The following is a 21,815-nucleotide window of genomic DNA, read 5'->3' as shown; positions in this document are numbered from 1 at the left end:
TGTATCCACATATTAACCAGTCTGAGGTACCAATGTGCAACAATCAATAATGTTTACAGCCAGTGAGTATTCATTCACAGATTCTCAGTGGGTATTCAAAGTCTTCTTTGGTACATGTAATCAAATGAAAGCCATATGCTTTGTGCAGCGGCCAGCCAGTACAATCTGTGATGACTTTTTACAATATGTTGCACATTTGGCTATGTCATGCTTGGAATAACCATTCAGAGAGAGTGTGTTAGACCTGATCAAAATCAGAAATAAGAAGTACGGAAATAAAAATAGCAATGCCATCCGTTGGATAGGTCATATTGGCAGTACTTTACACTTTACAAAGCCATATTTAGTACTTGTTCTGAATATTTTTTGGAAATTGACCTTAAGGTCTGCAAAGTCAGCACAGACAACTGAAGCTGACTTTCTTTGTTGTCCAGCAATCTCAAGTACGAATCAGACAAATCTGCCATTGATTTTCCACACCCCTGCCAAGTGGGTCCAATGTTGCATCAGCTCACAACAGATATACAGTCAAGTCTCATTAATCCGACACCTGTTAATCCAACATGCGCCTTTATCAGACACTAACGATGGGAACCGATTAAATCAGTGCTATTTAGGCCCGTTAATCCGACAGTCTCGCACTCTGACAGATCTAACTTGCAACGAATCACTTATTAATCAGTCTCGTTAATCAAACACAGTGATCAGCATGCTCTGTGGCCATGTGCCAACGAGTACACAGCCCCATGTTTTGAAGTGAGACGAGAAGTGAGACAATAAACTTGCTTAACAATAAACAAATAATGCTTTAAGAAATTAATCACATGCTTAGATTACATCAATATTATTAAAATCAGATACATGTTCTCGCTACCGCTGAAGACATTCCCTTACAGGTCACGTTAGACAACCTTTCGCAAACTTTGATCGAACAATGAAATGACTAACAGTCGACATTAGCCACTTAGAAAGCAACTTTCTTGAGCTTTGCAGCACTAGTTTCAAAATGGCGACTTCCAATCCAGACTATGCTTTTTAAAATACAGCCCGTAACCGTAGTTTTGTTACGCTTTAGAGTTTGCATGATTAGAAAACATATTCCGCAAACAATGTAACATAACAATATGAATATTTCATTTTTCATTTTTTTATTACGTGTTTGTATCGTTATCCATCGTGAAGTTGTCCGATTTTCAATCATCAAGGCTGATACAACTTAATTTCGTTTATCCGACATACTCGTTAATCCGACATAATCATATGCGACCTACCATGTCGGATTAACAGGACTTGACTGTGCATGGCAAGTAACAATACATTTACAGCACTTTTGTGCATGATTCACATAGAGTTATGCATGCATGACATCTATATTCAATCATTCAACACAAGACATCTTTGAAAGAATAACAAGGTCCTTCAGGAAGGTAAATCTATAAGAACAAGCAACATTGGGCTTAAAAAAATAAAAGAATTGGTTTTCAGGCAATGGCTTTTGAAAATATAGTGCGGTTGGGTGGTGTCTTTTTTTCTGTTTTTTTGTGGTTGTTCAAACTAGTATGTAACCAAATAAAATAGTTATGCAAAAAAATAAACAGTTGTATACAATCAACCTGGGAAAGGCCTACATAAATGTATTCTTTGATGAGTAAAGTACTGAAATACAGTATTTGACTACCTTTGGACTTTGGAGGATATTTAACGATTTTTCATATATTTTTAAAAATGGAAATAAAAACGAAACATGCGGCAAACTTAATGATGCGGGCGGTGCCTGAGAACCAAGGCTTATTTTTTTAACCTAAGGAAATATTTCTTTACCTGACTCCTATTGTTCCCAAGAATTTGATCCACTTCAGTCAACGCAAATTCACAAATAGTGCATTCAACGCTGACCTTGATGTTTTTATGGGTTTCCATGACCTTGACCTTTGTTTGGTGGGAAGTCAATCCAATACGGGTCATGGGCACAATCTTGGCTTGTGTACACAGCTTCAGATACTCACACACAACTGTGGGGTCCTACCATAAATAAATAAGTGTGTCTTCAGTCTATGCACATCATAACATGGATACAACATACTTCTTTAATTTTGTACATTTTTTCGTTTTCATTATCAATTTTCTTTTCCGAAGCCCCTGATACAAAAAAGCAAAGACTGCCCTAAGGGAAGTGTTTATAAAGACATATACACACACACACATTATAAGCAAATAATTAATGAACAAAATAAAAATACTTTATTGCCAAACTTTCAAAAATTTGATTTGAAGAGTTATGTCCCTTGGATCTTCAAGAATCCACCTGCTAGAAATCAAGATTGGTCTTACTGGTGTCAGCACCACACCTGCGTCAACAGCTTGTGTCTATGATCTGCATTTGATCTTCCCATATTAGTGTATATTCCCTCATATTACTGTTGAACGTGAATCACTCATTTCATGTGTGTGACAACTCCATCTCTTATCTTATAGACATCAAATGAAACTGTAACCTTAATTTGATACTCTAACACAAGTACATGTAAAAGTGACCCGTGAAGATCAGGGATAGAATAGATCTTCAGCAACCCATGCTTGCTGTCAAAAGGGACTATGCTTGTCGTAAGAGGCGACTAACGGGATCGGGTGGTCAGGCTTGCTGACTTGGTTGATTCATGTCATCGTATACCAATTGCGTGGATCGATGCTCATGATATCAATTACTGGATTGTCTGGTTCAGACTCGATTATTTACAGGCCGCCATCATATAGCTGAAATATTGCTGAGTGCGGCGTTAAACAAACAAACAAAACATATAAAAGTACCTAATCAATATCAGGAGGTTCTTAAGTCAAGGCACTGGCAAGCAAGATATGTGAAGGCAGACAAGACAAGACAAGGAATAATATTTTCCTTATCTCACTTAAATACCTTTACAGACAGCCGTCATGCAGCTGGAATATTGCCCAGTGAGCATTAAACAACAAACAAATGAAACCTATACAGCAGTAACTATGGATTTTTAGACATATTCAGTTGATACTGCTCATGTTAATTTATATTCCTTTGAATAACTAACAATCTTTCTGATGTATCTACAAAAGAAACTATTTCTTGGCAATACGTTACAGCTCAAATGACCCTTAAGTAACTGAAACTTGGGAAAAAAGTAATCTAAAAAGGATTTATTTTTATTACTATTTTATAATTATGGAAATTTATGTATTCACCCAAAACAATTTTGCAACTAGAAGACTGGGTTAACAAGCACACATAGAACCATATGACCATGGCTTTTTGAAGATCAAACAAAAATTATGAAATGTTATTATTTTACCAATCAGTACATGAAGAACCATGTCTGACCCTAATTATGATGCATACACAAGGTGACATCCTTACCAGCTCATTTGCTAACAGCTGAAACAGGATGGCAGCATACGTCTCCACGTCCTGGACACACTGGAAGAAAAGGAAGAAAATGCTGCAATTATGATGAAAGGGGAAACTGTTTTGTTTCATAACACTTTCGGCTGAAGTCACAGTGATCTTTGATCATCTAATGTCGCCTTGACCATGATAAAGGATATATACCACTCAATATAAGTTAAGGACCACCCAATTCTTTCACATTACAATTAATTTAGCATGACACGACCACCCAATTCTTTCACATTACAAGTAATCTGGCATGACAGGACCACCCAATCCTTTCACATTATAATTAATCTGACATGACAGGACCACCCAATTCTTTCACATTACAATTAATCTGACATGACAGGACCACCCAATTCTTTCACATTACAATTAATCTGGCATGACAGGACCACACAATCCTTTCACATTATAATAAATCTGACATGACAGGACCACCCGATTCTCTCACATTACAATTAATCTGGCATGACAGGACCACACAATCCTTTCACATTATAATAAATCTGACATGACACGACCACCCAATTCTTTCACATAACAATTAATCTGACATGACACGACCACCCAATTCTTTCACATTACAATTAATCTGGCATGACACGACCACCCGATTCTTTCACATTATAATTAATCTGACATGACAGGACCACCCAATTCTTTCACATTACAATTAATCTGACATGACAGGACCACCCAATTCTTTCACATTACAATTAATCTGACATGACACGACCATCCGGTTCTCTCACATTACAATTAATCTGACATGACAGGACCATCCGATTCTCTCACATTACAACTAATCTGGCATGACAGGACCACCCGATTCTCTCACATTACAATTAATCTGGCATGACACGACCACCCGATTCTCTCACATTACAATTAATCTGGCATGACACGACCACCCAATTCTCTCACATTACAATCAATCTGGCATGACACGACCACCCGATTCTTTCACATTACAACTAATCTGACATGACACGACCACCCGATTCTCTCACATTACAAATAATCTGGCATGACAGGACCACCCGATTCTCTGACATTACAATTAATCTGGCATGACACGACCACCCGATTCTCTCACATTACAATCAATCTGGCATGACACGACCACCCGATTCTTTCACATTACAACTAATCTGACATGACACGACCACCCGATTCTCTCACATTACAATTAATCTGGCATGACACGACCACCCGATTCTCTGACATTACAATTAATCTGGCATGACACGACCACCCGATTCTCTCACATTACAATCAATCTGGCATGACACGACCACCCGATTCTTTCACATTACAATTAATCTGCCATGACAGGACCATCCGATTCTCTCACATTACAATTAATCTGGCATGACACGACCACCCGATTCTCTCACATTACAATCAATCTGGCATGACACGACCACCCGATTCTTTCACATTACAATTAATCTGACATGACAGGACCACCCGATTCTCTCACATTACAATCAATCTGGCATGACACGACCACCCGATTCTCTCACATTACAATTAATCTGGCATGACACGACCACCCGATTCTCTGACATTACAATTAATCTGGCATGACACGACCACCCGATTCTCTCACATTACAATCAATCTGGCATGACACGACCACCCGATTCTTTCACATTACAACTAATCTGACATGACACGACCACCCGATTCTCTCACATTACAAATAATCTGGCATGACACGACCATCCGATTCTCTCACATTACAATCAATCTGGCATGACACGACCACCCGATTCTTTCACATTACAATTAATCTGGCATGACACGACCATCCGATTCTCTCACATTACAAATAATCTGGCATGACACGACCATCCGATTCTCTCACATTACAATTAATCTGACATGACAGGACCACCCGATTCTCTCACATTACAAATAATCTGGCATGACACGACCACCCGATTCTCTGACATTACAATTAATCTGGCATGACACGACCACCCGATTCTCTGACATTACAATCAATCTGGCATGACACGACCATCCGATTCTTTCACATTACAACTAATCTGACATGACACGACCACCCGATTCTCTCACATTACAATTAATCTGGCATGACACGACCACCCGATTCTCTCACATTACAATTAATCTGGCATGACACGACCACCCGATTCTCTCACATTACAATCAATCTGGCATGACACGACCACCCGATTCTTTCACATTACAACTAATCTGACATGACACGACCACCCGATTCTCTCACATTACAAATAATCTGGCATGACACGACCACCCGATTCTCTCACATTACAATCAATCTGGCATGACACGACCACCCGATTCTTTCACATTACAATTAATCTGGCATGACACGACCATCCGATTCTCTCACATTACAAATAATCTGGCATGACACGACCATCCGATTCTTTCACATTACAATTAATCTGGCATGACACGACCACCCGATTCTTTCACATTACAATTAATCTGGCATGACACGACCATCCGATTCTTTCACATTACAATTAATCTGGCATGACACGACCATCCGATTCTTTCACATTACAATTAATCTGGCATGACACGACCACCCGATTCTCTCACATTACAATCAATCTGGCATGACACGACCACCCGATTCTCTCACATTACAATTAATCTGGCATGACAGATCAACTATAGTAATATGAAAGAATTGGGTTGTCCTTAACATTTCTGTGTAGTATAGTAAAGAAATGGTATTTATTATTTGATCAACTTTCTTGCTGTTTCCTTATGATAGTGTTTAACACCAGCCAGAAATTGCAACATGGACAAGAAGGGGGTATCTGCACGTACATGCACAGTAAAGACATATGGTTGTTACAACATGCTATTGTGCAGGTCAGCTGACACTTGCATCGCTTGCGAACACGTCAAACCAGTGATTCTTTAAATGACAAACTGATATTCCAGATCACCCATACTTATTATCTTCCTGAAAGATGTTGTCACAAGTTCCAGGTGAAGTATCACCCCAGACTCTTCCTCTCATACAATTGTCAGATCTAGGTTTTCTCTTCTGTGTCTACCTGTTGCAGATTGCTTGTTATATTCTGTGGTCAAGTCATCACACTGGGGAGTTACCTTACTACTGATAGAATGGAGATATAAATACACTGACATACTGAAGTTGAATGTTCTCAGACAAAAGGGCCGTCCCACATGCTAGACAGGCTACATTTATCCATTGCTGGCCTCCCAAGCTGAATATTACCAACCTGTTTTTGAGCAGTACCGAGGTATGGGCAGATATTATCTTCAACAAACTGTTTCAGCTCAGTCTGGAACACACATCATCATCATCAATATCAATATCAATATCATCATCATCATCATCATCATCATCACAATCAACTCTAGACCAGATAATCCAGTGAGTGAAAGCATGAGCATCATTCAATACCAAGAGTATACTGTCAGGCAATCAGCCAAGTCACCGAGCCTAGCCAGCCGTCAATGTCGGCTGTTACAAATACAGTATATTTGGGACCTACTCTGAAGACCCTTTAAGATTTGTAATAGAATAGGTCTTCAGCAACCCATACTTGCTGTAAAAGGCGACTATGCTTGTCGTAAGAGGCGACTAACAGAATCAGGTGGTCAGGCTCACTGACTTGGCTGATGATGCATGTCATTGATCCCAATTGCGTGGATCGATGCTCATGATGTCGATCACTGGATTGTCTGATCCAGATTTAATCATTTACAGACCATCGTCATATAGCTGGAATATTGCTGAGTGCGGAGTTAAACAACAAAACAAACAAAACCTACTCTGAAAATGTAATACGACTGAATTACCCCCCAAACTGAGCAAGTGACCGCATGTTCACTGACCTGTGTTGTCTGGTCCCTGTCCATGGCTCTCAGCTTAGTGACCACCTGCTTGCAGAGGTCACACTCAAATGCACTGGACACTGGCTTCTGTGCTGCATGCTGATGACAAGAAAAGACGGTTAGGTTCAGACTGGAGTGAGAGTGAGTGAGTGAATAAGTTACGTGCCCTATGTCTGGCTACATTACAAGGATCAAAGGACCTTAACGTAATTAGACACCTAGATCCTCCTGTGAGTGAGTGGGTTGGCTCAGTGCCACTTTAAACAGTATTTAATTTTGATTACAGCCTGGAAATGTCCATTAACAAAAAATACAGACTTAAGAAATTAAAACAGGGAATCCATATTACCCACCCAATCCTAAGTTTAGTTACTGTTTCTGACAAGTAGCTACTGTGCACTGACATGCCTTTAGTGTGGTTTCACAGCACAAAATTTTTTCATGCCATAGCCCTTCCCATCAGAAATCCTTAGTAAAGGTTTCAATCCGATATATGTAGGCCCTACAGCGATTACAGTTTGGGCAATGGTTAAAGAAAGCTCATGAAATCAGATCTAAGTGCTTGCTACCACTACACAACAATCTGAGGCAATCCCATTACAGGTCATGTCAGCATGACCAATCAGAGTGTCGCAAAGTTTAACATTCTAAATGACAGATACTGGCTGTACAACTGATTCTGTATCGGAGTCGAAGCGCGAGACTGTTGGATTAACGGTTCTAAATATCACTGATTTAATCGGTTCCCATCACTAATGTCCGATAAAGCCGGTTGTCGGATTAACAAGACTAGACTGTACTGGTGTTTCTAAAATAGTGATCAAATCATAATGCCAATCTTATTTATGTTAGACATTTTCTGGTTCAAAACACACCACATCAAAGAGACTTCACACATGCAATGTCCACCACATCAACATAGGATGGCGGGTAAGAGTGCCTGGATTATGCTCAGTGATCTAGATGGTTCTTACCGCTCGCTCCAGAACTTCCTGTGTACACATGCCGAGCAGTCCACAGATCTGGTTGGGGTTCTGGAACAGCCAACCAACATAGTGTAAATATCAAGCTGGAAGAGTCCAAGCATTTTACTTGAAGCATTACATAAGTCAGCCTAAAAGGTACATGTAAATTCAATATTTGCCTTTGACATAATCATTGCTTGCACTGCTGCTACAGCTTGTAAATTTTTTTCTATATAGATCCTGCTTTTTTCAACACACTCATTTTTTACCACATAAGAAAATGTGACTAGGCAAGTGAATGCTTTACCACTAGTGAAGGCGTTACCTCAAGTGAATGCTTTACCACAACAGGTGAGGTGAAACAGGGTTTAATGTCACTTCCAAGATTATTGCACTTATATAGCGATGTGCATGTCCAGGCTTGTACTAGTCCGGACTGATGCCGATTTATAGTGCTTGCCCTGAGATACCATGCCGCAGTTTAACATGAATACCCCACTCAGACACAGAATACTGACTCTGAGCCGACCAGTCCTTGTTTTAGCCCCTTAATGTCGCGTGCCAGGCAGGGTAACAACAAGTACCATATTTTAACGTCTTTTCGTATGACGCAGCCAGGGATCAAACCCCGGACCTTCCGCTCTCCAGACGCTCTACCACTAGTCTACAGAGGCAGTATTTTTACCACAAGAGAACTCTTTACCAAAAGTGAACACTATTTTCGCTCCAAAACAAACAACAATAACTCCATGAGCAGTTTGGGTTTCTTTGTATACTATCAAGTCATTTGATCTTGAGACAATGTGTCCTGCTCACATGTTTCAAAGCATTTACTAATATTAAGAAATAATTCTCAGTTTAGGATACTGACATAGATGACGGCAGTGAAATGTACTTACATCTTGATTGGCAAGATACTGCAGGACTTGAGGCACATAGCTGTGCAGAACTTGCTTACACTTCAAAAATAAAATACAGTTTCACATTTCTATACTGAAGAGCCTTGTTACTCTGAACAGTGTTGTTTTCTATGCTTTTTCCAATCAACAACTGATGGGATCAAACGAGAGACCAAACATATTCTGGTTTCCAACAAGTCAAGTTTCTGTCCCTATTAAATGTACACACTACTCAAAAGAAGTTAGACCCAGGGGTTCGGAAACAGTCATATGCGCCGGACATGTCCGATTGAAAATCTCAAATGTCCAGTTTAAAATATTGCTTACCAGACATTGAAATTTTTTCTATCTGGACATTTTAAACAAATTGTCCGGACATTCTTAAATTTTGACCGGACATGATCTACAGTTTTGACTGAGCAGTTTCTGTCTGCAATTGTAACACAATAAAGAAGATTATCTATACTGACAAGCTTTGTTTGTTTTGTTACATGAACAAATCGATATTATAACAGAAATAAACATATGTTTTCCATGTAATTTTAAAATGATCTTTTTGTTATTTGTCTAATATTTATATTTATGTATGTAAATAAAACAACAAACAACATGAATATCGGTGTTTATTTCATCATATTTTGAATACGTAACAACTTGTAATGTGTGTTAAAAGTCGTACTAAGTACACTATTTGAAGGGGGCGTGGCCTAAATGCAAATGTCTGATTGGGATTTTAAATTTTCCGGACCCCTGGTTAGACCACACCTGATTTTTTCATACAACACTAGTTAATCTGTCACAGCCATAGTCTTCTTTAAGGTCTTTTGAGTAGTATGTTTCAATACTGCTGTACAGTGAATTCAGCCACTAAATGGGGACAACGCATCAAGGTTCTGGCTCATGTTAGTCCAAGAACAGACACTCAAATTGATTGCATGCAACATTCTATCCTTGCATCCAGGGTAGTGAGTATGTGCTGGCTAGTACAGTATCAGAAAACATTCCAACAACTTTGATGTCTACATAAATTCAACAATGGTACTTGGATGATGAAAACAATGCTTTAGGCATGTTAGGTGTTTAAATTATTACCGTACATGCTTTCAAAAGTGCCTTAGGAGGGCACTTTTTAAAACCATACAAAGCAAGTTGAATTTGGTGTCTGACATCAAGCGGTAGAGAACAAACTTGGTTCATACATCGATGAAGCTAAAATGCTTTTGAGTAAGTGAGTGAGTGAGTTTGGTTTTATGCCTCTTTTGGCAATATTCCAGCCATATCACAGTGGGGGACACCAGCTATGGGCTTCACACATTGTACCCAAGTGGGGAATCGAACCCAGACCTTCGGCCTGAATAGGTCTTCAGCAACCCATGCTTGCCGCAAAAAGATGACCATGCTTGTCAAAAGAGGCGACTAATGGGGTCAGGTAGTCAGACTCACTGACTTGGTTGATGCATGTCATCGTATTCCCATTGCGTGGATGATTGCTCATGATAACAATCCCAAGATTGTCTGGTCCAGAGTTGATTATTTACAGACCACTGACATATAGCTGGAATATTGCTAGGTGCAGCATTAAACAAACAAACAAACAATAAAACATGGTAATGTAGTGAGTGGTGTGTCCCTTCAGTGCCAACAAACCCTTTAGTCCTCTCCAGGGGACATGAAACACCCTTCAAATTCATGCTAGTCCACTAGCCCGAGAAAACTAAATAATGCCGAAGGCAATGAAAAAATCCAATGATGGTTGTCCTCAGTGACTTGTCACATGTGTGTTAAATATATTTTTCCATGAATTGATTTTACTACAAACTGTGACGACTAGTGAAAAATATTCTGAGGCTGATGATGTTATCTGTTGCTTTATTTATTCTTATCAGTATACATGATTAAGCTCAAGAATAGACTTACCAAATCTTCCAGCGAGCCCAAACTAGAACACACCATCTGGTCCAACAATTGTTCGATCTCGGCCTGGTAAATAATGCAGTGTTATCACTATCAGTTAGCCAAATTATCATTTACTGCTGAAAGTAAACACCATTTATTCACTTACATGAAACGAATCAAAATGACGTAGAGCGGCACAAGTGGCCTCTGCTCGAATTCAAATTAAGAGAGTGAGAATTCTGAATTACATATATCATGTTCAGGGAGGTTGAGTAGAGAACAAACAGTCATCTAAAATATCTAAACAAGACTACTTTCAAGCCGCTAATATCATTTGCAAAGTATTTAACTGGTATGACAATATATCTAATCAAGGAAATCAAATATGTTTCCCAGAATCAATAGAATTAAACCATACTTTAAAGTATTCTCCTAAAAATTCAAATCTGCAAAAAGAATAAAATTACAAAGCTAATTTCAACTCAATTACTAGTTTTTCTGAAACTGTTCAAAATACCTATTTCCGTAGTGGTGAAAATCTTTGGGCTTCCTCTACAATACTCACAGTTGTGTTAGCAGACGACACCATCTTGGCAACATCCGTGAAGAAGTTGATGCAGTCAGTGCACACCTTGTCATCACTCTACGTGGAAGAGGAAAGTGTGAAAATAAAGTAGTGAATGAACTCATTTTAGAACCATCCAAAGCATTGTTGCCAAATTACACACATTTCAATCAATATTTCCCATAGATTTGTTAATTTACTGAGTAGTGGTTTCCATACCACAAGGCCATCTTCCAATCTGAACTATAGACTTACCCCCTGGACAGACAACACCCGACCTGCCTGGCCATTGGCTGAAACAAAATAAAATAATGTTAGCATGGTTACATAACATACCACTTACTTCAATCGTCTGTCAAAAAACGCACCAAAGAACAATTCAAGTGCTCCTATGTCAGTGAGCACAATGTACTAAAAGTACTCATAGGATTATACAAAAGAACTTTTGACTTTCCGACTCACTCACTCACTCACTCTCACTGACTCACTGACTCACACACACACACACACACACACACACACACACACACACACACACACACACACACACACACACACACACACACACACACACACTCACTCACTCACTCACTCACTCACTCACTCACTCACTCACTCACTCACACACACACACACACACACACACACACACACACACACACACACACACACACACACACACACACACACACACACACACACACACACTCACTCACTCACTCACTCACTCACAGGGTTGTAAATATGGACTTGTCCCAGTCCTAAGGGATATTGTAATAAAACAACATTGTAACAACCTCTTGCATTGGCTGCTTTGATAACTACTTTTTTGTCATCGATTTTAATAGTGTATGTTTAAATTTCTGAAATATTCTGTTTCTTTTGAGATTGCAATCTATGACCATTGGTAACACATGATCAGACAATGAATTAAAAAAAAAAAAACAGGCATATGTTTACTCCCTCAATCAAAAAATTATTTTGTGGGTATGTGCAGTGATATTGAGCGACTCCCGTGATCACATGGCCTATATTTCTAGCTGTGTGGTACATTGGTCAGGAGATTACTAATGACTCATCATAGGTCATGAAGGACAGCTGTGATTTCCTCAAGACACAGACAAGCTTCCTACCAGAACTGAACTTCCTCTATACCATTCACAGCAACTCACAGCGTTAAGCTCCTTACATTATTTCAGACTTGTTTAGTGAGCATGCAAAGTAAAGGGATCCTTATTGATTGTTCACATAATCACATTATCATTCAATATGAATACTACCTGTCTCAGCAAATGATATCTGTGTACTTGTCAAATTGTATTAATAAAAACATTCATGTATTTTTTATTACCGGGTATACACTTTACAGAAATAAGTAAAACTCTAACACCTGCCTACAATAGATGGGATGATCAATTATATGTTTGTACATTGTTTTCCTCTCCAGCTGTTTGTTTAATGTTTACAGGGAAATTATAACTATCAAATTGAAAATATAAATGATAGATACTCAGCACAAGGAAAGAGTTACACAGATAAATACAATGTGTATTGGTAATATAGGATATTTACTATCCTATCACACACGCATGATAACCTCTATTTACGCTGCCTTGGCCATGCATATAATTCATCATGGTGAGTGAGTGAGTTGGGTTTAACGCCGCTTTTAACAGTATTCCAGTTATATCACGGCATGTCAATTTAATGTGGGAGGAAAGGCCGAAGTGATGCAGGTCTCAGACGTTTACCACTTCGGTGAAACCCACGAGCATGGGTATGGTGCTGACAAACCTAGAAACATAATCGGGGCGAACAGGGATTTGAACCCACTTCATAGGTTTCTGGCGGGCCAAGGGACGCAACTCTGTACAGCAAATCTCGGCGCCTTAGACAACTGGGCCACCCGTGCCCCTCATCATGGTGAGAAACAGGAGGGTTTTTCCAGGGGAAAATAAACAATATTTGGGATTGTCATACAAATAATTGACAGTTCTGGTGAGCAATAAATTTGTTTTGAGAAAATTGCCCAAAAAGGACCCTACCCGGTACATTTGGGCAAGGTTGTCCCATAAGGATACCCATTTGGGCAAGCCTCCAAAACAAGGACCCACATTTTGGTAAGGCTCCAAAACAAGGACCCACATTTGGGTAAGGCTCCCACATCAGGACATTCATGTGGGTAAACCTCTCTAACAAGGACCCACATTTGGGTAATGACGGTATGGTTGTCCACACTTGGGTACGGCTCCCATATAAGAATCCATATTTGACATTTTTAAGGAGACACAAAACTTTAATGTGTGGATATTTTATGACAACCCCTAACACTGTCTACATGTACCCATTCTAAATCCAAATTCATTTACTGATCACAAAAGCAAAATTATCTTCAGGTCATTTCCTCAACCACTGATAACACAGTCTTGTGTGGCACAGCATGTAACTCAGAACTATCAACAGACCAATCCATGTTATCTGTACTCCGTGAAGTTGAAAATGATCCATGATTGTATGATGCACACATTCATGATCAACATGTTCACAACACAGACAAACCCTGCTGAATTACAGTGGTCCCTCGCTACAACGCTACCAATGGGGTCCAAATAATTGGTGGGCGTTATAGACGATGAGACGTTTAACCGAGGCCGATCTTCAAAGCGATAACTTTGAGCAGAGATAACTATGGGTGGAGGAAGTACTTCAATACTTTATTTATTTCCTTGTTTGTGTTATATCGGTTTCAGCTTCTCAGTTTGTTTGTTTGCTTTCAAGACTGAATCTAATATATTTTCAATTTACACAATCTTAAATCTAGCAACAACCAAACCAAGTCATCACTGATACTATGAACACACAATGCCATTAAGAAAGTGTTGAAATGTAACAAATGTTATATTGGGGATAACACTTTCTAAGTAAAGTACAGATTCTCGTACTTTTTGGGGTAGAGTCCCGTCGGTGTTGGCAATTTAGTGCCTCACTCTGGCAGTGTGGGTACAATCCCGGACGGGACTCTACCCGTGAGTGAGTGAGTGAGTTGGATTTAACGCCGCATTTAACAGTATTCCAGTTATATCGCGGCGTGTCAGCTTAATGTGGGAGGAAAGCCTGAAGTGATGCAGGTCTCAGACGTTTACCACTTCGGTGAAACCCACGAGCATGGGTATGGTGCTGACAAACCTAGAAACATAATCGGGGCGAACCGGGATTCGAACCCACGATCATAGGTTTCTGGCGGGCAAAGGGACGCAACTCTGCACGGCGAATCGCAGCGCCTTAGACGACTGGGCCACCAGTGCCCCCCTTGTTACACTGTTACATCACTGAGACTGTTATAAAAACCAGAGTACCACAGCTGCAGGCACTCTCCTTTGTTCAGCAGTGTATCACTTGAGGGTGAGAATGTGTCAAACTAGTTACAGTAAACTACGTTACAACAACTCAAAGGGACTACTAATTTCAGTTTGTTATATCCATCATTCCTTATATGCATTTTGACAGCCAGACATTCTGGATCAAGTCATGTGCACATCATGTTACTTGATAAGTAACAAAAGTGTGCATGGTACATGTACTATGTTCATTCATCATACATAACATAAAAACATGTTTCTGTGATTTGTTTTGAACATTCATTGAAAGACGGATTTCCTCACTGTAGTCATGGTATTTTATACACAGAACATATCCATTTCAAAGGCTATAGCCTAATAACTGCGTTCCTATTGTTCATTGAGGGTGTAATTACTTAAAATCAATTGCCTTCAATTGTTTATTGCTTGGCTTGGCCACGGATATTTTGATAGGCAGATTCGAGATACTTGAGGAACCAAGTTTAGGGATTCAGATTCGTTATAAGTGTGTTCGTTATGTCCATCATATTTTTATGATAAAATGTATATCAAATGTCCGGGTCCGGGACCGGGATCGAATGAACAGTTTGTGTTCGTTATAAACGAGGTTTACTGTATCTTTTAAAGAAGACATGGATGATGCTATATAAATAAATACAAAGGGTATTTGTTCAATCTTAGTACAATCAGATCTTAGTTCTTGTTGCTGCTAAACAAAATTCTCATTACGGGTCGTAGAGAACGACCTTTCATCTGACCGATCAAAGTGTTGCTTACTTGATCAGGAATGTGACAGTTGCAGTGTGTTTTCTCATCATGCAAACGAGAAAAGGTTAACACAGGGTTTTCAAAACGACAGTTACAGACCATACGACAGGTTCTGTCAAAATCATCTCTCGCTGCAATGGGTTTGGTTTGTTTTGTTTGTTGTTTAACGCCTCACTCAGCAATATTCCAGCTATATGATGGCGGTCTGTAAATAATCGAGTCTGGACTAGACAATCCAGTGATTAATATCATGAGCATCGATCCACGCAATTGGGATCGATGACATGCATCAACCAAGTCAGCAAGCCTGACCACCCGATCCCGTTAGTCGCCTTTTACGACAAGCATAGTCACCTTTTACGGCAAGTATGGGTTGCTGAAGACCTATTCTACCCCGGCGTCTTCACGGGACGCTGCAATGGGATAAACAGTTGAAATGGGAGAGATTTTACACAACCAATGGGAAGTACTGCCATACAATCTAGGCCATCTATTTATAGACATTCCCGAATGTTCTTTTGTTCCAATTTCAAATTTTGAACGAGGAATATCATCAAAATAGTTTCAAAGTGTAGCCTGTGTCACCCATTTGAAACTAGCGCTGTAAAGATGCTTCTGGTTGGCTACTGTCGATTTCTTGTTAGTCATTTCATTGGTCAGTCAAAGTGCGCAAAAGGTCATTCAGATGTGACCTGTGACCTCAGATCCTTGTAAAGCACTAGCATAACTAAGATCTGTTTTTAATTAGATTGTGCGTTTTTAAATATATTTTAAAATGATACTGATACGATTGTTGATCAATTATCAAAACAATAATGAACATTATGATTAAAATGCCAACAAGCAATGTTCCAGCTATATTACAGCAGCCTGTAAATAAAGTAGAAGTGGACCAAAGTCTCTGGCTATCTGTCTACCACTAATGATGCCGTGCATATCTCTTGTGATTATCTTGATCTGCTTGGAGGCCGATATTCGGCCCAAGGTCTGAAGCAAATGTCAGCAACCTATATTTCACCGATAACACACCCAATAAAGAAGATGAAAGCTTTAATGATTAGTTTATCATTATTGCATCGAATGTAAAGACATCAGAATTTATCAAATAACTTATAAAATCAGAATAGAAGAAAGTATTAATTTTTCTTGACAAGGGCAATTAGTTCGGAATCCTATGTAAAATCCCTGCCGTCTACATGTAGCATTATCATGGTCATGTTTAGAGGCCGGTGACCATGTGACAGCTATAGTGTAGAAGCAGTCTGTGAAGTCATATGACGCATACTGGACTTTGGACGACTGTGGAGACCTGTCAACTGAAGTGTTAGTGAAGCCTAACATTGTTACATATCTACCATCTGTTTTATTTTTAAAAAACACACCATGAGTCATCCAAGGTAGACAACTTTTCAGGCCCTAAACTGTTTAGGCTAAACATGAACATGATCAACATGTCTGATCTTGGATCCTCTGTACCCTTTTGTCATAAATCTCAAAGCATTGCTAACTTTCTCGTGACTTTCATGACTGGCAGGTGATCGTAAAACTAGATGTTATGAATACAATCACGTTCTGTGGATCACATGAGTTTTATGTCCACTGCATAGGCAATGAGGGGGATGTATCGTGTGTGTTTTTAATCCTGTTGTTTGTTTGTTATTGTCTGATATCCCCTACTCGTATTTCATGTGAGGTGAAATGGGGTTTAACAACACTTTCAAGATTATTGCACTTTTTTAGCAACATGCATGCACGTGTCCGGACCAATGTCGCATTAATAGTGCTAACACACTGGATACCCCACTCACACATTAAACTGACTCCGAGCCGACCACTCCTTGTTTCATCCATTAATGCCAAACGCCAGGCAGGGTAACAAAAGTACCATCTTTTAACATCTGTTGCTATGACGTGGTCTGGTCTTAAGATAATATGTCTTAAATGGACTACAGTGAGATGTCACCTAAAATTTCAATACCTTTAGCTTTATCTTCAAAATGAAGTGTTACTGTATATCATAAGGCACAGACTTATCTAGAATTCCCAACTAAGTTCCCTTGGCAGGCAATTTTTGAAGAAAAAAAAGATATGGCTCAGAATTTGGACTTTTGCAAAGAACTGATTTTCTTAAGTTCAGAGGCATTTTAACATTGGATTCATTGCATCAAGGTAAAACTAAACTTTTTCCACTTAATAGTCTGAGGCATATAAGTCACTTCAACAAAGCCAGAACATATGTAATAACTAAATAACATGAATTCAGAAACCTTAATTCCAATTTGGGAAAATTTTACTGACATTTACTGCAAACTTGGGGTGAATATCAGCATCTGAATAGGACTAGATAAACACCTGGAAGGACACACGACCAAAAGTTGTACAAAAGATTAATCATACGTTTGTTGAAAAGAATTAAAATATAAACATTAAGGCTTGCAGATTACAAGGTGCTTCCTTGGCAATAGTTTTTGTGCAAATGAAGAAAATTACCCAATCTGTGATTAGGAAACCTTGGGGTCATTTACGATTAACAATAATTATCACACTCGATGTATTTAATGGGATGATCTAATCATACTCGCTGGGGTTACACCTGAGCAGGAACTGACAGTGGATAAATTAATTAGTGCCGAGCTCTTCACTAAGTATCGGACCACATGCGTCTTGTATACTAAAGATGGTAGGCTGTAAGGGTGAAACGATACACCGAAATTCCGATGCATCGCGATACTTGACCCACGATACGATATACAATAAACGTTTGCCCATTTATCGATACGCCACAATACGGAACGCAAATCTCAAGTACAGCGTTTCCTCGCTATTGTGCCTTTCAATAAACCGCTAACTTGGTTATAGCGCACAGTAACGCATGGCTCCCAAAAACGTACTTACATTTTAAATAAGCTCAGATTTTACACCGACAGATGTTTTTCCCAATCTCAAAAAACATTATCAGCTGATCACCGCAAGCACATAACACCAAAAATACCAGTCAGCAAATCCGAACTGAAGTACGCAATTCAATACCATTATTATAGTATCTTGTTATTAAAACGTGTTCATTGTATATCTGGTCTTGTGTTTGTAATATATTTTATTAATTTTATTCAAAATTTCATTTAATATTGTTTTCATTTATGTCAAATCGTGTGTGAAGAGATACAGCAACCATGGTCAGATTACCGCTTTTGACGCATTGAAACGAACTTTAGTTGCTAGAGAATGGATACTTATATTAAAAATGCCATTATTTGGCTAATATATGTCAACATAACGTTTTCGCAATCTAAATACCTGTAGCACGGGAAATCCCTAGGGTGACTGGTCAAATTGTTCCATACGTAAAAATATCCTGCAACAGCAATCACCAGTACCAAAATGCTACACTTGTGGTTCTATAATTTTAAATATATATATATAGTAAAAGCTGCTACTAAGGAAACACGATATTGGAATATATTATTCCTGATAAAACAATAATTTCAGATACAATTTCTTCGACCATTGCATCAAAATTCTTTGAAGTTGTATCACTGGTGGAGTACATTAATTATTTTCTGGTGTTTGAACTTTGAATTGTTTTGAAGGAAAGTTAGAGAAAGTTCCACTTTGAAGCTGAACAACTTCATTAGTCTTGATATTATAAAATAATTTTGACTGTTCCAAAATCATAAAAGGTTCAATCTTGACATGTATTAAGTCTTGTTTTTATGGTTTTTTTGCGTATCGAGATACGTATCGCATCGTGACCAGAATATCGAGATGCGTATCATACTGTGACCTTCCTGTATCGTTGCAGCCCTAGTAGGCTGTTTCATGTACTATATTATATATCTAGGTCTTCATCGTATCTAGTCCACCATGACGTCGTTGTGCAGTGTATCTGCTGAAAACATCAACCGCTGCAAGTCAAGACAGGACAAGAGGTTACACAATCTCATTAAAATCAGATCTTAGTTCTCGCTATCGCTAAACAAAGATCTGAGGACATCCCATTAGGGGTCACGTCAGAATGACCTTTCATCCAACCAATCAGAGCGTCGCTTACCAGATCATCAAAGTGACAGTCGGATGGTGTTTTTGAATCATGCAACCACGGTATATTTAACAGGGGATATTCCGAACGACAGTTACGGGTTTTATGATTATATCCATACAATCTAGGCCATCTAAAAGCCATTCCAGAATGTTCTTCTTATCAGTTGAAAAAAATTTAATAGAGAATATGCCAAATATGTTTCGAAGCGTAGTCGCCAGTTTGAAACTAGTGTCGTAAAGCTCGAGAAAGCTGCTTTCTGATTGGCCAATGTCGATTTCTTGTCAGTCATTTCAATGGTCGGTCAAAATTCGCAAAAGTTCGTTCTGATGTGACTCGTAATGGGATGTCCTCAGATCTTTGTTTAGCGGTAGCAAAGACTAAGATCTGATTTTAATGAGCTTGAGAGGTTACAATGAAGGGCTTTGACTGAAGTTGGATGGTCCACTGTTGGATGGTCAGTATCACTGTGATCACAAGTTGTTTTAACAGCTTGATATTTCTTTATTACCTGAAAACATCCCTGCAGGTGGTTTTATTTATGACTTCAACAAATCAAGATCATTTCTACTTTTACATTCTGAACCACAAAAGAAACATCACTTCATGAAAATACTTCATGAAAGTTTCCCAATCAAATGCATTTTTTGGAGGTATCTCATTTTTGACATTAGTCTGTATCCAAATGTAATGTTAACGGCCAAAATGCGACACAAATATGGATATAATGAGTCTCCAAAACAAAGCTTAACAAATGACCATGGTACAAAGTCCATGAAAATCAAAAAGAACTTGCATTTGATTGTGCCTTTCGGCATACTAATATGTGGATCCAACATTCTTGGATTGATACTGCACCATGCCAAGACGGATGAAGAATCAGAAAAAACAGGTTTTATGATGACTGCAAGCTGACCTGGTATCGTTGCTGTAATCTGTAGACAGTTCTCACATGGACATTAATAGCATTGGCAACCAGTCTAGCCAGATTGCAACTATACTATTACACAGAGAACAATATTTATCTTTGAACCATTAAATGTCAAGCAGAGCTTTCTTTGAGATCTTCTCCTACGGTATTTGAATCCAGTAACCCCTCAACTTTTGACATCAGGGTTATGTCATGGTTTATTTCAAACATGATACCAACATAAGCACTTAAACTGAAAGTGTCAATCATTTGTTGCTTTTCTGGAAACATTAGCACATTCATCCAAGTAAAGCAGATGAGCACTTGGGGATTACACACTATTATAAGTCTATTGTTTCCGTCTGGTCATGCATCCGACGAACAGTATGATCTCAGGTTGACATTATGTCTCTATGCTAACATATGAGTCATATTATTACTAATAACTCCATTGTTTCAACAATGACAATAGGCAAACTGTGAAAGTGTGTTGCTGTTTTCCTTGTCATTATTTATCTTTTCAGAGAAATCTAAGTCTGCCTTGCAAACTAACATTACCGTATTCAACATAATAAGCGTCCTGCACTAATAAGCGCCCACAGCGATATTTGCTAATATATTGGCTAGTGAACAATCCCAATTAGCACCCCTTCCGATTGATCAATGTACACAAGACTTTTTTATTTGTAGATAATACGCACTCATGTGTTATATACACCCTTAATTATGGGCAATTAAATTCTGTAAAATATATCTGTCGTGTATAATACACACAGAATTTTCTTTTGTATCATTTCAGGCTGTCAGCATAAACCACAAAATTTACAATCTTTCAACTCTGTTTTTTTTTTTTCACCAAAAATATTTTCTAATAAGAGTCCCTTATTTCTAATTTTGAGAGCACCCTGGGCACTTATTACGTCAAATACGGTAGTCATCATGCTACTCACAGGGGAAGACACCCTTGGTTATATCTAACTAGTCCACTGCTTATTTCGGACTAACTGACCTGTGGTCATCAGGGTATTACATGACAAACAAATGGACGCAGAAAAGAAAATATACTGTGTCCCGAAGTACGCACAATAATATTCATTGTACCTACAGTGCATCAAGA

The 21,815-nt window shown here is 38.8% G+C and overlaps 1 protein-coding gene across 1 annotated transcript in view; it reads right to left on the bottom strand.

Annotated features, from left to right (window-relative positions):
- LOC124131255 (prosaposin-like) overlaps positions 1-21,815 on the bottom strand; it is a 45,267-nt gene that overhangs the window by 19,425 nt on the left and 4,027 nt on the right. The window contains exons 2-10 of the mRNA XM_048400830.1: positions 11,878-11,915; positions 11,623-11,700; positions 11,079-11,141; positions 9,162-9,221; positions 8,272-8,331; positions 7,298-7,396; positions 6,679-6,741; positions 3,386-3,445; positions 1,822-2,022 (exon numbers count right to left, since the gene is read on the bottom strand). Of these exons, the coding sequence (XP_048256787.1) occupies positions 1,822-2,022; positions 3,386-3,445; positions 6,679-6,741; positions 7,298-7,396; positions 8,272-8,331; positions 9,162-9,221; positions 11,079-11,141; positions 11,623-11,700; positions 11,878-11,915 (722 nt within the window). The remainder of the gene's footprint in view (positions 1-1,821; positions 2,023-3,385; positions 3,446-6,678; positions 6,742-7,297; positions 7,397-8,271; positions 8,332-9,161; positions 9,222-11,078; positions 11,142-11,622; positions 11,701-11,877; positions 11,916-21,815) is intronic.

Source organism: Haliotis rufescens, unplaced genomic scaffold (genome assembly GCF_023055435.1).
Source record: "Haliotis rufescens isolate VD_foot unplaced genomic scaffold, xgHalRufe1.0.p SCAF_20, whole genome shotgun sequence".
NCBI lineage: Eukaryota > Metazoa > Mollusca > Gastropoda > Lepetellida > Haliotidae > Haliotis > Haliotis rufescens.
This window is presented reverse-complemented; position numbering and strand designations above follow the sequence as displayed.